At 36.2% G+C, this 23,047-nt stretch overlaps 1 protein-coding gene across 4 annotated transcripts in view; it reads left to right on the forward strand.

The window, feature by feature from the left end:
* The window catches only part of Atp11c (ATPase, class VI, type 11C), a 172,743-nt gene that overhangs the window by 140,191 nt on the left and 9,505 nt on the right, over positions 1-23,047 (forward strand). For 3 of the 4 annotated variants that reach the window (XM_005404550.2, XM_013504484.1, XM_005404551.2), the window contains exons 24-29: positions 1,048-1,107; positions 7,406-7,533; positions 12,346-12,481; positions 14,576-14,641; positions 17,344-17,447; positions 20,938-21,091. In XM_005404550.2, coding sequence (XP_005404607.1) covers positions 1,048-1,107; positions 7,406-7,533; positions 12,346-12,481; positions 14,576-14,641; positions 17,344-17,447; positions 20,938-21,091 — 648 coding nt within the window. Of the gene's footprint in view, positions 1-1,047; positions 1,108-7,405; positions 7,534-12,345; positions 12,482-14,575; positions 14,642-17,343; positions 17,448-20,937; positions 21,092-21,210; positions 21,277-23,047 lie in introns of all 4 variants that reach the window. The other variant, XM_013504485.1, reaches the window with a different exon arrangement.

Below are 23,047 nucleotides of genomic sequence, written 5' to 3' on the forward strand. Positions count from 1 at the left end.
TTCGGAGCACCCTCCGGAGCCTGTAGTACATTTTTCTCAGTATCCTCACCATGCAGATACTCATCTGTTGAAGGGCATTTGATTTTTAAAAACAACCCACGTCTCCCAGAGCTAAATCTGATGAATTAAGTGAGACTGTTTGACAGAAGGAAGGATATTGCGTTTATGACTTGGTTAGAAAATGGACTTCTGCAAGAGCTTTCCGAAGAGAAGTCCAGGGACATCATGAACAGTTGATAGCAACCCTCAGATAAGCATAGCTCATAGGCTTTTTGAAGGATAATACCCATTTAATCCTAGTTTTGGAGGTTTTTCCTGAAGATGTATTTAGTGTTTTATAAACACAAACTCAGTGGCATTTAACTGTGAATTCCTGGCATGCATTTTTCATGTTTGTTTTTAGTGTCCCTCCCATTAAATGGTAAGTCCCTTAGCAGAAAGAAATGTACTCTTTTAGATGTCGCCAACAGTGCCTTGTTTGCATGTCCTAGATATGCAATAATGCTTCTTGTATTAAAAAGCTAGCAAAACGTTAATTGATAATGTTAGTGTCAATTTATAATCTATAAAGCTTTTCTGACTACTGGCGTTAGTTGACTTTATTTTTCAATTTTATTAGTACATGTTTGCAGTACATAATGATTACATTCATAACCAGGAGTTGATACATGTACATAACACATCTCAATTCCTTTTACATCCCCTTTAACTTTAAGATGTGCAGTTAACTGTGTACTTCTGTGATGATTTTGCAAATCTAATTGGAATTTAACATACAGTGTCAGTAGATGTTCATGTTGGATGAGCTCATTTCTTTCCTGGAAGAATAGCAGGATGTTGTCAAAGTAAATTTGGTGGGACGAAAGTTTGTCTTAATACAAAGTAATCATTTGTTTTTTAGTTTCCTTATGTCTCTAGAATAGAGATTTATTACATTATGATAGAAAGATTTAGGAATGAACGTAGACTGTTAGAGTGTAGTTTTCTGTTTTAGTTTAGTAAGTTGATCAAGTGAAAATGTTAAACCTTATCTTAATTATTTTCCAGAACCTTTGTTTCATTTTGCCACAGTTTTTGTACCAGTTCTTCTGTGGATTCTCACAACAGGTTTGTGTCCTAAATTACTTATAATGTAATTTACATTTGTTGTTAATGTAGTAGATTAGATACTGGATTATATGGATTAGAGAGTTACACTCAAAGTAAACGGATTTCTTTTTCTCTTCAACAATTGATCTTTTTGACCTGGTTTTTGACAGGAGCAAATGTTTTTGTCTTTGCATTGCTAATTTTCCTGTTCCTTTCTTCTTGGCAGGTTTTGAGTATATCCTTATGGGGTTGATATAACATTTAAAAAGAGTATTTTAATTTTTTCTTTTTGTTAGCATATTTGTTTGTCCTATAATGTTACAGTATTTCATCAAATAAAATCTCACACCCTTATAGTCTTTCTGGTTGATTTGATAGAAATAAAGAATATGCTATATATTAATTGAATACATAGACACATAAGTGCTGGAATGGGAAGGTACATTTAACAACTGAGATAGATTTCCCATTGCTTATTGTGGAATTATAACCAAATACAGGAACTATGATGTTCAGTATCTCAGAAATTTGATAGTTAATCTGAGCAGTTCAGTGATTTTTGCCTGTCTGTGTTACCATATTGTCATAGATATTAGATACTGAGTATCTAAATTTCATAGATATTCTTTTTCTTAGTTCTTTATGATAGGAAATGATTTTTTTTTATTTCTTGGCAGTGTTAAGAGAATGTATTCTTCTCAGTGGGAAATGACTGCTCGTTTTCTCTTGAACTTGTCTCTTTACCATTTAGTGTGCTGTATTATCCATTTGTGCCATGTCGTTAGCCCAGTAATGCCAGTTAAGCACATTGTATTATGAATTAAGCATCTTCTAGTTTTAGGAAGTGCCATCAGCCTTCTTATATTTAAAATCAATATTAGCGGCTGGGTGCACGCCTATAATCTCGGTGCTCCAGAGGCAGAGGCAGAGGCAGAGGCAGGAGGATTGCTGCAAGTTTGAGGCCAGCCTGGATTACATAGTGAGTTCAAGTTCAGCCTGAACTACTTAGTGAGGCCCTGTCTCATAAAGTAAAAACAAAAATCAATATTAGTTACAGAGAATTTTGCAAATTTTGATTAATCAGCTATCGTGTATATTTAAAGTTTTATTGATCAAAATGGTAATTTCTCACTTCCCTAGGTGACTGCAGATATTAAAAAGCTATTTGAAATTTTCTTTCATAACTGAATTTAGCAGAAAGTTAAAGGGACATTGGCTTGATTTGGTTGACATGCTGTTACTTTGAAAGGAGTGAGCTGGTTTGTTACCCTTTTAAAAGATGTTTACCAAGCATAAGTTTTATGAAGAAAGGATTTATTCCTTATGAAACCAGCTGACTAACTTAAAGTCAAAATGGATCAAAGATCTAAATATTAAAACAGAAACACCAAATTTATTAGAAGAGAAAGTAGGTAAAAATCTTGACAACATTAGGGCAGGCAGAGAGTTCATGAACAAAAACCAAACTGCACGGGAAATACTTCAAAGAATCAACAACTGGGATCTCATCGTACTGAAAAGTTTTTGCACATCTAAAGAAATCACAAGTACATTAAAAAGAAAGCCCACAAAGTCGGAAAAAACTTTAGCCAACTGACCCTCAGACAAAGGACTTCTATCTGGGACATATAAAGAATTAAAAAAAATCAGGCCTCCCAAATTCAAAGACCCAATCCAAAAATGGGCATCTGAGATGAATTCACACTTCTCTAAGGAAGAGATCCTAATGGTGAATAAATACATGAAAAAAATGTTCAACGTCATTAGTCATTAGAGAAATGCAAATTAAAGCAACACTGAGATTCCATCTCACCCCAGAAAGAATGGCTATCATCAAGAAATCAACCAATAACAAATGCTGGAGAGGCTGTGGGGAGAAAATGAACCCTACTCCACTGCTGGTGGGAGTGTAGATTGGTGAAACCACTGTGGAAATCAATTTGGAGATTCATCACAAAACTAGGATTGGAAGTCCCATTTAACCCAGCTATTCCCCTTCTGGGTATTTTCCCAGAGGTATTAAAGACATCATGCTACAGCGATATATGTGCAGCCATGTTTATAGCAGCACAATTTTGTATAGCTACATCTTGGAAACAACCCAAATGCCCATCCCCTGAGGAATGGATAAAAAAGTTGTAGTATTTTTATACAATGGGGTATTAATCAGCTATTTAAAAAGATGAACTCGAGGCTTTTGTAGGTAAATGGATGCGACTAGACACCATACTCCTAAGTGAAATAAATTGAACCCACATGTGTAAACATTATATTGTCTCCTTGGTGAAGGAACCTGAAAGACTAGGTAAAACTCAAAACGTACAATAGATGATAGGAAAGGGAAAGCAATTGCTCAAAGGAAGGACTGGGCTGAGGGAAAGAAGAAAAAAGAAAGAAGGAAGATGAAACATAAATATATATATGAATAGCTGCGATGACGTGTTGCTGATGTCTGATGGTGTATGGAAATGAACAGTTAATGCTCACAATGTTCTATGTTCTGATCAACTTTGCATGCATGTGTCTGGTGGTCTGAGCAACTGATTTGAAGGTAACAGTATGCACTGGAATTGCAATGGTGAACTCCTACCATCTTGTCTAGTGAAACTCTGTGTTATCTCCAGTGTTTTATTGAAGAATTATGTTCTTACTGTCTTTAATGATTTGAGCAATCTTTCATTCTTCCATGTGGTAATCTGAGCAATGTAGTTGAGGATAGCGATATGCAATGTAACAACCACTGTTGATTTGTATTATTTTGTCTTGAGACCCTGTATCACTTTGGACATTCTTGCTTTGATTTGTTTGTTTGTGATACTGGTATGCTGCTGCTGTTCTATTTCTTTGTTTGTTTCTCATGTACTACTCTCTTTAAAATAAAAAATAAATAAAAGCAGCTGAAGTATCAGCTCTGGGCTGTATTCATTCTGCTTAGGTTACATAACTGCCTCGGGTTCTATAATAGTAGCGCTTAGGTCCCTCAGTCACTTAACTGGTAGGTATGTTTGTTCATTTGACAAACAGTTCTTGAGTGCATACTTTGTGCTAGACTAAGTGCTGAGGATATAGCAGTGATCAAAAGAAACTCCTTAGCCGAGAATGGTGGCACACACCTTTAATCCCAGTACTTTGCAAGGCTGAGCAGGAGGATCACAGCTTTGAGACTGGCCTGGACAACTTAGCAAGATTCTATCTCTAAGTTTAAAGGTGGGGAGGAGTATTGAGGATGTAGCTCAGTAGAAAGGCCCTGGGTTCAATCCCTAGTACCAACCACCCCCCCCTCAAAAAAAAGTAAAGGAAATGAAATGAAAAAAAAAGAAAAACTCCTTTACCCTTGTGGAACTTGCTGCATGGTGAAGGGGGAGAGACAGATCTATGATGTGAGATACTGATATATACTCTGAAGGAAAATGTACAGTGCATAATCAAGGGATAGAGTATGACTAGGGGAGCGGGCTGATTTCAAGAAGGTGAAAGGTCTAACAAGGTAACATCTGAGCAAAGACCTGAGTATCTGAGGCTAGGAACTGTGCAGACATCTTAGAAGAAGAAATGTTTGCCAGGTAAAAGAAAGACCTCTCTATGGAGGTGATATGAAGTGCCCAATCTTATCTTTGAATATGGTCTTGTACTAATACTGAAAGTAGTGACCTTTATTACAAGTATCTTCGGAGTGTACATGGATAGTCAGGGTTTTTTTCCATCTAGACCCATGGAGAAATGTATTCTTTGGAATTTAAGGAGCAGTCTATCAAGAATTTAGAAATGAAACCAGGATTCAGGTTCTTTAACCAAAAAGCCTCTTTCTTCAGTAAAACTACGATCATTCTTTTTTCTTTTCTTTTCTTTTCTTTTTTTTCTTTCCTTTTCTTTCCTTTCCTTTTCTTTCTTTTCTTTTCTCTTTTTTCTTTTCTCTTTTTTCTTTTCTGTTTTCTTTCTTTCTTTCTTTCTTTCTTTCTTTCTTTCTTTCTTTCTTTCTCTTTCTCTGGTCTTCATGGGAAGGAAACAGTATAACAAGTTTAACAAGAAACAGTTTATCAACTAAACCTGTGGTTTGTTTTGCTGCTATTATGTCTTCTCTAGTTATGCATCTAACAATTTCCATTATCTCTCACGTACCCTTAAAGTACCATAGTGAAACAAACATAGATTGATACTTATTTTGTTTGAATGAAATTCTAGACTAAATTACACACCAGTCAATCCCAGTTGGTAGTGTTGTTTCAGTTTACTCATTAGTGAAAATGGCAGGTTTCCAAACCTAATATAATGTTGTATGCCACAAACTAATCCTTTGACTTGAGAGTTAAAAGCATTGTAACACCTTTTTTGTTTAACTCAATGAAATGTTTTTGCTGAGTTTAGATATTCATTTATAAAATGTATATGGGAAGTTCTCCATGACTTACATAGAATCCTCCTCCTCTTAGTTTTATTGTGTGTTGCATGCATTATTGTCTTGCTTTTCTCAGGTTGCAGGCCAAAGTAGTAGTCCCCTTCTCAGGATTCTCCAGCTCCTTGTGCAGCCCCTGTTGGACCTCTGTCTAGAATTTGAGTTCTCGGTGGACAGGGATGAATCATCTCTACCTTCAGTATTTGGCAGTTAATAGGTGTGTCCATCACCTAGACATCATTTTTATTAGAGAAACAGATAAAATACAAGATATACAAATACACAAGAATTTACAAGATTGGCTTACAGTGGCCACCCACAGAGTCAGATGAAAAAGAGTGCAGAGGGTCTGTCTGTGCACTAGAGACCGAAGAACTCAGTTGAAAGTATGGAGCTCACTACAGTGTCCCGTGCAAGTCCATATCAGGAGGCCAATGGTTCTGAGATGGAAGGCTGAAGGATCTGCGCCGAAAGCTGAAGAGTCTGCAGTGGAAGCCAGGAGATGACTTCCATGGTGAAGGCAAAGACTGGAACTCCTCCGGAAAAAAAAAGCTGATCCATCCTTCATTTCCCCTTCCACAAGCCACCCTAGAGTGGGTCTTCCATACCCTAGGGTGTGGAATTGCTGAGCCAGTTTCAAAGAGTTTCTCTTACTCAAACACAGTAGGCATTCAGGAAATGTTTAGAAATCAACTAATGAATGAATTAATGCTGTTCAAGTGTAGTAAGTCCCCTGCTTAGGAACATTTGAGTTGCAGAACATTCGTAGATGAGACCAAATCCTGGGAAGTAGCTCATGTGTCTAGTGGACGTTGTCATATTTGCACTGCTGGGTGCTTACTGTACAGTGCAGTAGTGTACACAAGTACAGTGCTCAGTCAGAGCCCGTGATGTCCAGAAGCAAAAGGAAAAACAGTGGTGATGTGCAGGGGACTGCTAAGACGCTCAAAGCACTATACATTGTATATTTGTGTCAAAGGTCTCTCACTTGGGCTGACTAAGAAAGGATTCTGAATTCCAGGCCTCTCCCAAAATGAAACTCACTCATAAGTCAAGGATTTACTGGATTTAGGTTGTTTTCAATCTCTTGGGTCAGTGTCCATGTGATAGGAATTGTATCCTGTTGTGTTTCGTTTTGTTCTGTCACTGGCTTTTTGAGACAGGGTCTCTTTGTGTAGTTCAGGCTGGCCTCAGACTCACACATATACCACCATGTCCAGCACTAATTGTATCTTCAGCCACTGATTGAAAGTACATAATTATGTTTAATTCATATCACATTTAAATGCATTTTTAAAAATTAGAGAACATTTATATATGTCAAAAATATACGTGAGTATGAGGTGTTTTTAATTTAGGTCACAGTAAATGGCTGTATGACAATATCTGGAGCACTTTACAGGTGGATTCAACTTAATCAGAATGTGGTGCATAAAATATCTTCAGTTTTTTCAGTAAAAGAACAATTAAACTATCAGATCTTTCCTTTATAAATGTAATATAACTTCCAATCTGTACTCTTTCATTCGGTATTTTCTGGAATGCTTTCTATGTGCCAAATTCTGTTTAGGAACCTTAGAGTTGTCAGAACCTTCCCGTGAAAGATCACCAGGAAAATACTTGCAGTTAGTCAAACTAGGGTTATTCCTGTTTGGGGGGAGTAATGCAGCAGAGGAAGTATAGAGCCTCTCAGGAAAAGGGTGTTAGACATGGATTCATATAAGATTTGGACTTGTAAAATATTAACTAAAAACATGGATTCTTTTTCACAGTTATTAGGTAAAATAGCTTTATTTACAGTTTTCTTTCCTATCATAAAAAGCATTAAGAAAACTAGTGTTCAGCTAGTGATTTTTCCAGATGCTTAAATGTTGTAGATGGTGATTATAGTACATTTCTTTCCTCTGTTACTTGTCATTTCAGCCACTGTATGATGCTGCTTATCTTACAATGTATAATATCTGCTTCACATCCTTGCCCATCTTGGCTTACAGCCTACTGGAGCAGCACATTCACATTGACACTCTGACCTCAGACCCGCGGTTGTATATGTAAGTTGAACATATAATTAAAACTCCCTCAGACTTTCTAAGTTGTGGGTTTACTTCCATCTGGGGGTAGGAAGGATACAGAATTGCTCACCTGGTTTGATATGGTGCTGTTCTTAGTTTTTAGCTACTAAAACCAGTTCATTCAGTAGGAAAATGGCATATTTCCTAGGTGTGAGTCCTGTACTTGAATACATATGAGATATTTGTTTCAAAATCACTAATTTGTGCAACATGAACCTACCTTATACTGGTGTCTTACAGGAAGATATCATATTTTGACTACCCACCCCTCCAAAGAAAATACACAAACACACACACAAAGATTTTTGGTAGGGATCTCTACCTATAATAGATCGACAAGGTTATGTTACCCTCTGCTAAATTGCATTAGTTACATTTAGAAGTTTTCTGTTCTTTTGGAGTCTTGTCCAAAAAATTCTTGATCATTCTAATGTCCTAAAGCATTTCCCCTATGGAAAACCTTCTTTATAAAGTGAACTTCCCTGTCCTTACCATTCAGCTTCAAAAACTATCAATTCATCAGCAAACCTGTTCCATTAGAAACCCATTTACACTATCACAGGTTTATTTTGAAGCACATATCATAACTGTATAAAATACTTATTTCAGGTTGTATCTCTTAAAGATAATGGCCTAAAAATAATCTACTTTATCGTGTATACCTACCAAGTCTTTAATGTCATGACATATCCAGTCAATGTTCAAATTTCTCCAATTCACTAATTTTTAAATTTTTAAAAATTTAGTGCATATTTTCAGGGTATAATGATTGTATTCATTATGGGAATTTGGGACATGTAGCTAACATGTCTGGATTCTTTTATTTCCTCTTTCATACCCTGCTTCTTTGAATCTGGACCCAAGTTCAGATCTAAGGTCTATCTATACATGGAAGTTGGGTAATATTCTTTTTGAGTCTCTGAATCTGTAGGTTAACCTCTCAATTTATTTGTTGACACAATCTGGTCACTTATGTTGTTCAGTTTTCCCAATGTAGAGTTTGCTAATTGGCTCTTCAAAATACTGTTCTTCTGATTCCTGCATTTTTGTAAGCAGATGATTAGACCTAGAGGAGAATCATAGAATCCTTGATAAAAGTCTTCTAGAACTCATAATCCACACCCTTTTTGAAAAGAGGAACTGGGGCCCAGAAATGACTTACCAGAGGACACAGAGTATAACCAGAGGGAAAATGTAGATCAAAATTCAGTTCCCCCAGCCAGGTGTAGTGCCACATCCCCATAATCCCAGCATTTTAGGAGGCTGAGACTGGAAGATTACAAGTTAACGCTGAGGCTGAGTTCCTGTCTAAAACAAACAAAAAAATGGGTTTGGGATATACCTAAGTGGGAAGACCCTTGGTTTAATGCCCATGACCCACCCCCCACACACACAGTCAGTCTTCCTGATGACCAGCCCTGTGTTCTATGCTGTAGCCCAGTTGTTTTCAAACATTTTAACTGTAGCTGTCTGCAGATAATCACTAAAAGTGAAACTCAGTGCCACATCTGCTATACATTGAAGAGGGGCTTAAGCATATCCCTCCTGTTCAGTGCCAACAAGAACCTTAACCATCTGAGTTCAAATCCTGCCTTGTCACTTCTGGGTTTCTTGACTGGGATGTATATGTCTTTCATTTTCAGTAAAACATGGGCAACAATAGCATCTAGTAACAATAGTTTTGTGAGGTTTAAATAAGTCGTTGCATACAAAAGAACTTAACGGTGCCTGACACATAGTGAGTTTTCACTAGATGGTAGCTATTAATTTTATTCTAATCTCTACCTCCACATACTTTCCAGCCTGTGCTGAGCATTTGTATAAGTTTACAAATTTGAGAACTTGAAAAAAAAACCGTTGGGTACAAAATATTGTAAAGGTCTCTATGAAGTTTTAGTTACTGCACCATAGGTGTACATCATGAATTATTGGACAGTTTGGTGTAGAGTGTACTTGCCACATCTGATACCAAAACAAAGACCGTGGTGCATATGTATTGTCCAGCGCAAAGTGCAGCTTTCTTTCCTAAGCTTGTACTTCTAAGTACTTAGTGCCTTCTTTGATCAGACAGCCTGTCAGTAGACTGTAGATTGCTCTGTTACTCTAACTGCTCCTTTGTAAACACAAAGCCCTAGTCTATCTGCAGGTGATTGTCTCTGTAGTGTATCACTTAATGTTAGCAGTGGCATTGTGCGGAATGTTACAGACTCATCTTTTGGGGTTTATTGACTTAGGCATTTCCAAATACATTGACATGAAACAAGACAGAATTGAATGTTTTCATATTTTTAAGAGAAATTTTCAAATAAACTGTACATCTGTTCAGAGAACAGGTGTAATTTGTTTCTTCTGCAACTTGAAAAGGCAAAAGAAAGGGTTCTGGTGTACCTGCTGCCTGTCATTATATGGAAATGCTCAGGCTTGTGCTGCTGGTCAGCCTTTCCCCAGATTGTGGTTTTCATTCATGCTTTTCTTGTTGATTGCCCCATTCTGAGTTTTCAACAGCTTCTTCATTCATCTGAATGCAGCTAGAAAGCCTGCCCTGTAATCCAGCATCCTATGATTCCCTGCCATGCTTGCAGTTTATGTAGTCCCTCCCATGGTCTGTAAAGACAGGAACCTCTCTCCTGCTTTTGCCTTCTTTGTCTCAGCCCAAGCCAATAGCTGAAAAGCCACATTGTCTGGCAGTTGCTGGGCACTCCTTGCAAGGATCTTTAGGGAGGTGCCTTTCCTTTGGTTGCCTTGGAAACATGGCTTACTGCCTGTGGGGAGAGCTTATTTCTGGAAGGCAGCCATCTCTTTCTGCTGCCATTTTTCTAGGACAAAACAGCATCCTCACAATTTCAGATTCCTGCGTGCACCTGGAAATCGTAGTAGGTAAAAGTTACATAATAATTGCTGTGTTTTCAGAAACTTCACTGTACTCAATACCAACTGGACAAGAATCAGTTGTATTCACACTATAGAGGTGCTAGTACCGCCCAGTTACATTCACAGTAGTGTTAGCAACAGGTGTCTTATTTGAGTAATTTGATAGGTACCATTTGATAACTGTTCAGAGCACTTTGAAATAGAAACCAAAAGAAATACATACAGAAACTCATCTTTCTGAAGCTCCATTTTATTAGAATTGGCAATTTTATTACACATTCTGACTTGGCCTAAGAATATTGTGCTATTTTTGACAGATTTTAATCTGTCCACCTGCTATTTATCAAAGTATTATTGTACAATTCTAAACGTGATTTTGTTCACTGGAAAGCAATAAAGGACTCCCTACAACCTTAGAAAGATTAAATTTCCACAAACACATGATAAAAGAAATATTTTAACAATAGTAGCTGGAAATCTTGATAGCACAGTTGAGAACATATGCTTTGAAGTGCTTTTAATGTAGGACTGTATATTAGCTCCCTTACTGGGTAAATTTTGTCATGATGCTATACTAGTGGTTCCCCCACTCTACTGTGCCTTGGAATACCTTGGAGTACTTTGAAAAATACCCTGATACTCAGTTCATACCTCATGCTGCTTAGGTCAGAATGAGAATGAGAGCCAATCATCAGTAATTTCAGTTGACATATAATATTTGTGTTTACTTATGGGATATATTATAATTCATTATACATATATAACATATAATGATTAAATCAGGATAATCAGCATTTCCATTACAGATACTCACTGTGCTAGAAATCTTTATACTTCTCCTGTGGATATATTGAAATATCTAATTAACTATTATAGACAGTGGTTATGGTACTGTGCTATAGGATGTCAGAACTACTATTCCCGACCCCTATCTGTATTTTGGTGCTGTTATCTCTCTACACTCTCACTCCTGTCCTCCCCACCTCTTCCTAGCTTTTAGTGGCCTCTCTTCTACTCTGCATTTCTCTATGATCAACTTTTTAGCTTCCCTACATGATTAAGAATATCAGATATTTGACTTTCAGGCATTGTTAGACTTTGTGGATCCTCAGGTTATTCTGATTTGCATTGAAGTTTGGGAACCAGCATGCGGTATAATTTTTTTAAAAAGTGTTTAAATTTTTTAAAATTACACTGAAAGACACATTGCTGTTAATCCCCTAAATACTCCACCTTGCTTGGAACACACGTCTCATCCTCCTTGTCACTTTCTGAAGTAGTTCTGAAAGTCCTTTTCTGTATGTCTTCAGTTACACTGTTGTGGCTGCCTCAGTGCGCTGAATCAATTCGAAACATTTACCTTTCATGGTCATTTTGCCTTTGGGGAAGAGCCACAAGTCACACAGTGCCAGATAGGGTGAATAAAGCAGACGAGGTCACACCATGTTTTTATGAGCTTGTGTTTCCATTGGCTGGCACTCAGCAGTGGCATTCACTGTATATTTCGATCACATTCGTACATTACACCACTTTAAGGCTATTTATTATTTGTTAGTGAGAGTAATAACACCTATCTTGTAATTTTTATGTGGATGCAAATTGCTATACACCCAGTTCCTAGCATAATAATTAATCATCAAGTGTGAGCCAGTTATTATTGATGGTGTTATTGTTGTCAGTGCCCAGAATTTTAGAAGCATTTTGACAGTTTACTCAAATATCTCAGTCAGGAGGTGGTTACGTGAAGATCAGCTTTCAGCTCAGTCCGGCCCTTTACCAAAAACCTTTCAGTTAATGAGGGGTAGCCCCCTTTATTATAAGAGGGTCAAAACCATGCCTACCTTTGGTATTTCACTGTATGTTTAAATGAACAGCTCACAGAAAGTTATTAACCTGGTTTTTCCCCTTGTTTCTCAACAGGAAAATTTCTGGCAATGCCATGCTACAGTTGGGCCCCTTTTTATATTGGACATTTCTGGCTGCCTTTGAAGGGACAGTGTTCTTCTTTGGGACTTATTTTCTTTTTCAGACTGCATCTCTAGAAGAAAATGGAAAGGTAAAAAAAAAGTCATTATATCTTTTGGTATTATAAGCATGACTTTCTTCCATGGTCAGTGAGTCTGTATTACACATATTCTTGCTGTAATTTGCAATCTGTTTTTTTTTAAATACAGTATATAGTTTTCACAACTTCTTTCAAATAGTGTAGGTATTGAAGTAAGCAGTTACTCCTTTGCATGGCTAATTAGAGAGCTGATATGCAAACTATCTGGAAACTTTGGCTGTGATATTTACTAGTTGAGCAGAGTTCTTGGAATGTCATACTTTGGACCCTTGCACTTCGAGGTGAAAAGCACTTTTTCTGTCTTAATGAAAAGTGTGACCCCACTTACTTCTTACTCATAGTGGCCTTCCATGTTTGGAACTTAAGTGGGTAGTGGTTATATCTTTGAACTCTACCAGGAAGTGAAGAGAGGGAATTCTTTTCTTTCCTTTCTTCTCCTCCTAATGTAAGCGTAGTTGTCTCCAGAAAGGCTGCTCTGGGCCTGCCAGTGCCTTTCCAGCAAATGCCCTTCGCAGTCAGCAGCTGCATTGGGATGATTTTGCCTGGGCTGTACTCTAGGAGAGAATTATTGATGGGGACAGGAGAGGTCTTCTTCTACAGCTATACAAAAGGAAACTGACACACTGCCTTGCATGCTGCTTTCACTATGTTTTCCTTTACCCATTTCTGGTTTTCCTGTTTTGTGATCATTCTTTGAAATCATAGGTGAAGCAAAGCTAAGGTTCAAAGATAATTTACTGAGTACAGTATGTCTGGAACCTGCACAGTTAGGCTTAAGGAATTACTATGCTTAGGGAATTTGAATGCTACTTTGAAATTAGTTACTATAGTCAAAACTTCTCTAACTTGGACTAACAAGTATCAGTTTAGTATGAGCCATAAAAATCATTAATTGTAAAGTAATTGTTGGGGAGATGAAGATCTACTTAAGAATAGATAAGATATATGTAGTACTTTGCCAAGGAGAGTGTCCTGCTGAATCTCGAATGTTCTTGGGAAAGTCTTTCCCAAGTTGCCTTTGCCCATCAGTAAGAAGGGATTCAATTTTTTTTATTTCTTGGGACCCTTTAACTTTATAACTGATTCCCGTGATTGTCACTTTGTATTTTCACATTTAGCTCGGAAAGTGTATACAGCTGGCTAGTACTTCCCAAAAATTTGCTCTAGAATGTGCGTGTACTCTTCTGTGGTCTCTTGGCAGCAAATGATGATTCATTTGTTCAGTAAATGTCCTAGGTGGTACATAAGAAGTACCAACCAGTCTTTATCTCATTATCTATTTTGGGTTCAGGAAGTCCAAATTAACAAGGTTTTACTGTATATGTCACCATCCTTGTAAGTGTTTGCTAAAATTATAATAAATGTGAGAACTGCTATCAACAACTAAACAACACCCATATATGATTTGATCAAATTCTTTTTTTGCTTCTATTAACTTTAATATATTTTGTTTTTATTTTTTAAAAACCTTTTACATCTCATTTTCTGTTTTAATGTTATGCATTCAGATCTTGACACCGTTTGGTAAGCATATGTGCCATTCATTGCCATCGTTTGCATTTATATGTGTTATCTGCTTTTCTTTGATGTGCACATACGAACAGCTGTAGTATTCACAGTCAAAGAATTAGACTTATTTTTCAAATGTGAGTCAATTTGTCTGCAAGTTATTGCGTACATGAGAGTTTTATTTATAGGTGAAGGCTATATCAAAATCTTTAGAGACATGAATTATCCAAATGATTTGTTTTGAAGAACATTGCTGTTAATGGAATAGTTTGATTTTTGTTTTGTTTTGGTTTGGTTTGGTTTGATTCTTTCCCTGCCTTTATCAAAACAGTGAATTCTCTATTTGATGGTGCATGGAAATAAACCCTACTAATCACAGATGTTATATGCTTATCCATGAAAATATAGGGTCACAGGAAAATGCAGTATTGTGACCTGATCTTATTGACCAGATATTTCCCTTAAATAATTCATACAAAAACCTTCCACGGTTACCTACAGGATTAAACTTGGCTTTTTATATTTTTAAGCAGGCTCATATACTCACGGCATATGTAATTGTTAAATGTTTTTCAGATTTATGGAAACTGGACTTTTGGGACCATAGTTTTTACAGTCTTAGTATTCACTGTAACTCTGAAGGTGAGATTTTTATGTATTCAAAACTATTTCAAACCATTTTTGTCTAATCCTAGTGTATTATTTTAGTCTGCTAATCTTTATTTTTGTTGCTGTTTTTTATTCAAGCCTTTCCTTGAATGCTTACTAAAAATTATATGATGCTTAAACAAGGATAAATTTAAGACTTTTATAGGTGAATGGATGCAACTTGAGACCATATTCATAAGTGAAATAAATCAGACCTGCATGTATAAACATCGTATTGTCTCCCTGGTGTGTGAAACTGAAAGAGTAAATAAATTCTAAGGTGTACGATAGATATTGTGAAATGGGAAGGAATCGTCCAAAAGGAACTAGAATGGATGAAAAGGGAATGGACAGTAGAGAAAAGGGAAAGAATGCAAGTCAGTTATATTATTAGTGTCTCTTAGTTCCTTAAAAAGGAAGGTTTGAGCTGGGCATGGCGGCTCAAGCCTGTAATCCCGGCACTCCGGAGGCTGAGGCAGGAGAATTGTTGCAGGTTCGAGACCAGCCTGGGCTACAAAGTAAGCTCAAGGCCATCCTGAACTGCATAGTGAGGCCCTGTCTCAAAAAGACTCCCCCTCAAAAAAAGGGAAGGTTTGTGCTAATAACGATTGTAGACATTTTTATAACCATTTCTTGTTCCCTGAGCAACTACTTTAAAGATAACAACATGCAAAATATTAATCATTGTTATTTGCCTATTACTTTGTTATGAAATTTTGTTTTACCTTTTTTTCCATAAAAAAGTGTATGATGTTAAGGATTTTGGCATTTGTATATTCTTTGTGATTCATTTGTTTATAGTATTTTGTCTCTCCTTTCTATTTTGTTTTACTTTTAGAAAAGAATCAAACAGCAACCTGATCCTTCTTGTTTTATGTATTTTTATGATAAATGGCATATAAACAGGCTGTGAGCTCATATATGTATGTTTCCATGTTAAGTACTTGAGTCTTCTTTAAAATTGTACATATATTTAAGAACCCCTGGCCTAAAAGTAATTTGAGTATTTAAGCCAGTTTAAATAGATATTTATCAGCAAGATAGGTGTGCAAGAGTTTGGTAATGATAAACTTTTGTGAAATGCGTTAATCACTAAAATTTACCGCATTAGTAAGGAAGTACGTAAGGATATACAGCAGGTCCTTCAGATTGACCTGGCAATCATATAGTGCTGTGAAGCCTCATGAAGCCTTGTTGAATTCTACCCTTGAGCTCAAGAGTTGAGACTACTTTATAGTTGAAAGCATTATCAAATTTTTGGATCATCCCATAAATAAACACTTCATGTGGTATCCAATAATAAATACTTCTAAATGAATTCCAGCATGCCCAGTGGTCAGAAACAGAATTTAGACGTAGAATTTTCATAGGACCTCTCTTACCATTTTTTCTCAAAACGTTTGTTCCTCTTTCATTTTTCATAGCAAATGTATTTGCATTGCTCATCTATTTCTGTAATATTTTAAGATTTTAAAAGAAAATGTTATAATTCATCTCAGTTTAGCCAGTTAATAGCTGTGTTTCGTCCTTGGGCAAATGACTTCACTTGTTTATGCTTCAGTTTCCTCTTTTATAAAAGGGAGACAAGAGTACAGTAGCACCTTCCAACCCCAGCGTTCTTTGTGAGGAGTCAGTCAGTGAATACACATAAAGTACTTAGAGTGCTATCTGGCGCATAGAATATGTTCATTGTAGTAGATGACTAGTGGTTATTTATGACAGTGCTTCACAGGGTCATGATTTGAAATGGAAGCTTCTCGCCTCTTCTTTTTTTCTCCTGGCATGGCATATGGGCTTAGGCTTCCAGTTGCCCTAGTTAAAGTGAGCTTTCATAGTTAAAGTAAGCTTTACTGCAGCATATTTCATGTATATCTCAGAAGACATCCATTCCCTTCTCTTTAGATGAGTATGGTAATATTTTCCCTAGCATTGTGATGGATGGGAATTTAAAAGTGGGTTGTACTAACAGTGTTGTCAGCATCCTCTTTATGAATGAGAACATACTTGAAAACCCCAGGTCCCACAGTCTGAAAACATGATCATTGCTCGCCATAACCTGAAGCAATTAAAGTCTAAAGCAGCTGAACATTTTATTAATTTAATGGAATACATAAGGGTTTTACAGTTGAAAAGACACACGACATAGAAAGGCCCATGACCTGTTACTACATGATGTAAGAGTTTGCTTTTATACTTCAGTGACTCTTCATCTGTTGTGTTTGAGCTTTCTTGACATGTGTCTATCCTTTGTAGCTATGCTTTCCCTCTCCTACTGCTCTTTAGCATACCTACCTCTTCCAGCTAGGCTTTCTCCTTTTGCCTTCATCTCCTGCTCCCGTCTATTTGCCACCACTCCCTGAGGACTAGGGGCTCCAGCCTCCTGGATATCACCATTAAGTCAGTCCTTGCCCGTCACCCAGTACTGAGGCAACTGCATGCCCACACCTACTAGCAACTTGGCTTGACCACATCTCCCCACCTGTACTGTAGGGCTCGTGATGCAGAGCTTGGCTTTTTCACCTTAACTGTCTGAAAAGGCTAGATTCTTTTGTTCTTTTAGTTCCACTCTCCTCCAGATCCCTGGTTACAGTTAGATCTTCCCATAGGTATAGTACTGTGTACAAGTTGTAAGATACCATAATGTATTACTTGGTATAGTTTGTGTCTATCATGAAATCTGAGTTGTATCTTTTCAGCTTGCCTTGGATACTCGGTTCTGGACATGGATAAATCACTTTGTGATTTGGGGTTCCTTAGCCTTTTATGTATTTTTCTCATTCTTCTGGGGAGGAATTATTTGGTAAGCATATACAAGCAATATGTAAATATGTATGTATATGTACGTTGTATATGTAAACATTCATTGTATTTTTAAAGTTTTAATTATTTAAGATGGCAGCTCTTCAGTGTGCTTACAAAGGCAGAGCCATAATTTATGTATCTCACTGCTGGGCAACTCTGATTTGAATTTGATTGTCCCATTGGTTTGAGCCACTGCTGGTACATGAAAAAATGCATGCTGCTTTGGCCACAAAAAAAGCCAACTATGTTATGACATTTTGCACACTCTGTACAAATCAGCCACCCTTATGTATAAAATGTTTAAAGAAATTCACGAATACAAATTAATTTCATTAAATTTCTTTAATGAAATAAACTTGATGACTATTATAATAATTTTAATTGGTATGAATAGTATTAATATTTATATTGGAAAGGAATTATTCAAATTCAAGCAACTAAATAAGCTTTCATAGACTTTTTTATTAATGTTATTAGTAAAAGCACCAATAAAAGTGTTTGTTACTACCGGTGGTACAAGCTCCCCAATGGGACAGTCATGCATGTATCATCAATGGCTCGAGCCTCGTGATGGGACAGTCATGCATGTACCACCAGGTTGGTCGTGCTGGCAGGAATGTGTTAATGTTAATTGGAGGTTACTTATAGCTTGCGATGCTGCTAATTTCAAGTGAAATTTCAAATATGGGAATAGAGACTGCATGATTAGTCAGAAGACCTCCCTTTATTTAGTAACCCATGTCCAAATCCTTTGATTTGAACGTGGAAAGCATGTCTCTGTGAAGTTAAACTCATTTCTAGCATGACCTCCCATGTAATTTTCAGTGGAAATTTCTACTTAACTATGTGGGCCAATACACATTATTATCCATTTGGACGCTCAAGTTCCTTATGTATAAAGTGGCATACCATGTGCATGTAAGCCTATGTACTGTAGCCTTTGAATTGATTAAGGACATTGAGGCAGCCAGGATAGCACAACTAAAGACATGAAAGAGAACTTCCAGAAGTGCTTCTAGAAAGAACAGTATGGTAAGCTGGTTCCAAGTAAGGCAAAATATTTTGAGGTGGATTAATGGCAGTGTGTCTTTCACTATAATTATTCAAACTTAAACTATCTTTTCCAGTCACACGACTTGATATAGTTAATGTCTATAATTAACACACCTTCCTTTTTTATATATTTGTTGTTATGAGCTTTATGAATAAGGATAAGTGACCTCTAGCCCTCAGTTTGCATATGCCTGTACTGTACTACCATAGAACATACCCTCTGTCCCAGATTCAAGTACAGTGATGGATAGACCTACAAGCTGTGGTTAGAGGAGTAAATAGTAGAACTTGCATCTCCTTTCCTTACTTCCAAAAAGCCTGTTTTGTTTTTAAAATGTCAAAGTTGTTTTCATTACTCAGTGTCTTCCCCTCCATAAGAATGATAGTGCTAGGGAGCATACATAAAGTAAGCTACGGGGTGAGATTCCAAGAGGTCATATTTTCACTGCTTTAAGCAAACTCTCACATACATATAAAACATTTTTATCACAGAGATGTGAGGACTATGTTTAGGTCCCTTGATACTGAAAAGAAACTGTTTTGAAAAGCTTTTTTACTAAAAGTTTAAGAAATAAAAATCTGAAAAATCTAATCACTTTAAGGAAGTATCAGTTCCAAAATGAAAAATTACAGCATATATTTAGGCCCTCTATAGGTAATGACTGAAAGTGGCAAAACTGAAGAAAGTGTCTATTTTCTTTAATAATATGACTCACTTGATTAACCAAGTGCAATATACAATTGTATGTCTGCCCAGAGTGCTGTAATGAATCTGTGTAGTCAACATCTGAAAATTATACAAAATTGCCACAAGAATAAAATGTTTCTAGCAACCTGAGCAAGTTTCTAACCATTTCTGTAGAAACTTTTCTTACTGATTAAAATTAATAATGATTAAGACATTGTCATACCTGTTTATGTTCTTTAATGGTGCTTACTAAAAGTTATATTCAATAGTTTCCCCTTAACCATGATTTTACTTTCTGAAGTTTCAGTTATCCACAGTCCCAAAACCATAAATAGAAAATTCTAGAAGTAAGCAATTTGTAAGTTTGAAATTGCACACTTTTCTGAGTAATGTGACGAAATCTCATGCTGTGTAGGTCTGTCCTTCTACAGACATTAATCATACTTTTTACCCAGTGTATCCAGGCTGTGTAGACCAGATGCCCATTGTTTAGTTAGTTGCGATCCCTTACCAAATCAGCTGTCCTGCTATGACGGTGCTTGTGTGTAAGTAACCCTTATTCTACTTAGTAATAAGTCCCACAGCATGAGTATGACGATACCGGCAACTTTACTGCAGTAAATTGTTATAATATTACTAGTTATTGCTAATCTTTTCCTCTGCCTGCTTTATAAATTAAACTTTACATAAGTGTGTTATAAAAAAACAGTAAACAGAGTTTGGTACTATGTAGCTTTAGGCATCCGTTGCGGATCTTGAAACACATTCCTCATAGATAAAGGGGGAATAACTCTATTTTTTATTTTGTTACCTGAAATGTGGGCCTTAAGAAGTGCTTCGACTAGACATAATACAAAACTTAAGTTGAATGCTAATTGTAACTGATGTCTCTGGACATATTTTATCCTGAGGCATTGAGGTACCCTCTTTTCAGGTTGACAGGGAAAATGATGTTTGAACCCAAACCTATCCTAAGAATAATACTATTTGTCTTTTACTGCCTTGTTGCAAAGCTACACAGATGTCATGGAAGTAAAAACAAAACACAAAATAGAAATATTAATCAGAGTATTGTCAGTAGAATGCAAAGGAACACCCTAGGGCTAGCTGTCCCTTGTCTGTTAGACTTTCGGTATGGCTCAATTAACTGCCTAGAAAATATTCAAGGTGCTTTTCAGAATTAGAATGAGATGGAGTTCTGCATCAACCTGTTTGTCATATACTCTTACTTAATGTGTATTTGCAGACAAAAATGGTAGATTCATCTCATTGCTGAGAGATTATGAGCTCTCTAGTCCCTTTTATATTTACGTAGGATTTATTTTAGGGGAAGTGGTTATTAAAATGCCTTTTAAATTTATGAAGAGCACAGATCTTGTGTTAATAAGTCAGTTGAGGAAATAAAATGCTTATTAGGATAAATTAATTATCATTGCTCTTACATATCTTTAAAGCTCCAGCATTTTTAATATACATAAATATTCACCAGTTGTCAGCTTTATAATTGATTGTGTGGTTGTTTTGAATCAGATGGATTTATTGTTTTTTCCCCCCCCTTTGATTCTCATTCCTTTTCTTTCCAAACATTTGGTAAGTGAAATTTGTTTATTCCTTTCAGGGCATTCTAAAGAAAATTATATTAACATATATAAAGAAGTTTTCTAAAATATAAAAGTTTCAATTAAATTTATTTTTCAATTGACAGCAACTGATTATCTTTCCATTATGTATTTTCTTTCTATTCCAGGCCTTTTCTTAAACAACAGAGAATGTATTTCGTATTTGCTCAAATGCTGTCTTCAGTGTCCACATGGTTGGCCATAATTCTTCTAATATTTATTAGCCTTTTTCCTGAGATTCTTCTAATAGTATTAAAGAATGTAAGAAGAAGAAGTGCCAGGGTAAGAAATAAGCTTATGTTATAATCTAATTTTTGGAAGGGGCTTCAATATCTGCCATGAACTGAAAACCTCATTTAGAGAATTGCATTAGTTACAGCATGTTAAACCCCTCCTTACAGGTTCATCACTTAATTTCCTCTTCTGCATAAAAAGTATAGTAAAAACTTCGTTATCCAATGCAGGTGGTAAGTAGATGCCTTAATAGTGTTGTATGTGACCTTTAGTAATCCATATGGAGTATCTCATATCTCGTATACTCCATATGGAATTTTAAAAGGAACAAATGATTTTATTTTGTATTTAGCTCAAAATTTTTACACCAGGAATTTCCACACCAACATTTCAGCTTGAACCTTAGAAATTTCCCTGTGGGCTGTTTGCAGATTTTTCTTTTTAGTTGATAATCCTAATATGCTTCTTTCAAACCTTTCCCCATCCTTTAATTATAGTGCTGCTTAATCTCTTGTGTTGCTTCTAGCCCTGTCTGTACCACAGTATATTTGAACCAAAGACAATTCCCTGGATGTGACTTCTACATCCTTTCTATTCCAAACATACTTGTAAAAATTCAGCCTTTTTTGAGTGTGTTTTTATTTTAATCTATTAAAATTATATAAAAATAAAATAAAATTATAAATTTCCTATTGGAATTAAAAGTTATTTCCCTCTGTTATATTATCTGGTATATTTTGAACATTTTTTAAAAGCCTGTAAAGTGAAAAGAATAGATTTTCCTAGAAAGTAAAACTTCTGGCACATCTGACCACAAATAAAGTAAATGTCATATTCCTGCCAATGCTAGCTCATATTGCTAAAACAAAACCCTCTTCTTTTCATATTGACACCAACTAGGTCTTATAACCCCTCTCAGGCAGTTTTTTCAGGAAGTTTTCTAAGCCATGACTAATGGATATATTTGATCAAACTTGCCAACCAGTTTATTTAGTCATAAAACTGGCATGCCACAGTTGTCTATTGAATTAATAGAATCCAGTGGTTGACATGCAGCATGAGCATCTGAAATTATTACAGTAGAAAATGTTTAAAGTGATTAAAAGTATAAAAGAGGAACTATATGTAACAAGTCAGTGTTAGCCTCATTCAAAAGTAATAGAACTATCAGTGCATAAGCTATATTGATTGTTGGTATACAAGGCCAATCAATGTATAGAATTGCACTGAACTGCCTGCTTCTGTTTGCTTTATGGGCAGGAACTGGGCACAATGACATTAGCCTAAAGACTGTGTTAGTTCACTCTTTAAGCCTTCTGGTAGACCTCTAACTCCCTCTATCCTGGTTTTTAGTTTTAGGATGCAAAGTAGTATTTAATCATCTGATTATACCATAATGTCATTTGAACAGCTTGATAGAACAAGTTTTTGCAATTGACTCAAGTGGCAATTTACTTGTACATGAAGCCAAATAAGAAATGTTGAAGTGAGAAATAGCTTGGTACTTTTGTGCAATGGAAAATTTGTAAAGGAGCATCTCTGAGTGACTCTTCCATTCTCTTTTATTTGGAAGTTGACTTTAAGGTGCTCAAAAATGTTTTTCTGATTTGAGATAATGGAGCACATGTTAAATAATGGCTCACACCACCTTCCTGCTCTAAAAATGGTACAAAAATCTCAAAAAGCAAAATCTTCAAATATATCATCTTCTTAATTAGGCCTTCTCTTTTAAAAAATTAGATAATGTTTGAAGGTGATATTTTATATAGGTTATTGAATGGATGGATGCTACTAGGAGATCACAGATAAATATTTCTTATAGCATTTTCTTTCCATACAAACAGCAGATTGAAAACTTCTGTTGAAATTATGGAGTTCTGCTGAAAGTAGGGAGTTCTGGCAGCCCTTTTCACTTTGCGGCATCGAATATTGCCAGGGGTGGCCAGCATCAAATTTGTCCTGGGTTATATCCACAATAGGAGGAATTCTATTGACTGTGCTATA

The sequence above is a fragment of the Chinchilla lanigera genome, unplaced genomic scaffold (genome assembly GCF_000276665.1).
Source record: "Chinchilla lanigera isolate Chin_1 unplaced genomic scaffold, ChiLan1.0 scaffold00088, whole genome shotgun sequence".
NCBI classification, from domain to species: Eukaryota; Metazoa; Chordata; class Mammalia; order Rodentia; family Chinchillidae; genus Chinchilla; species Chinchilla lanigera.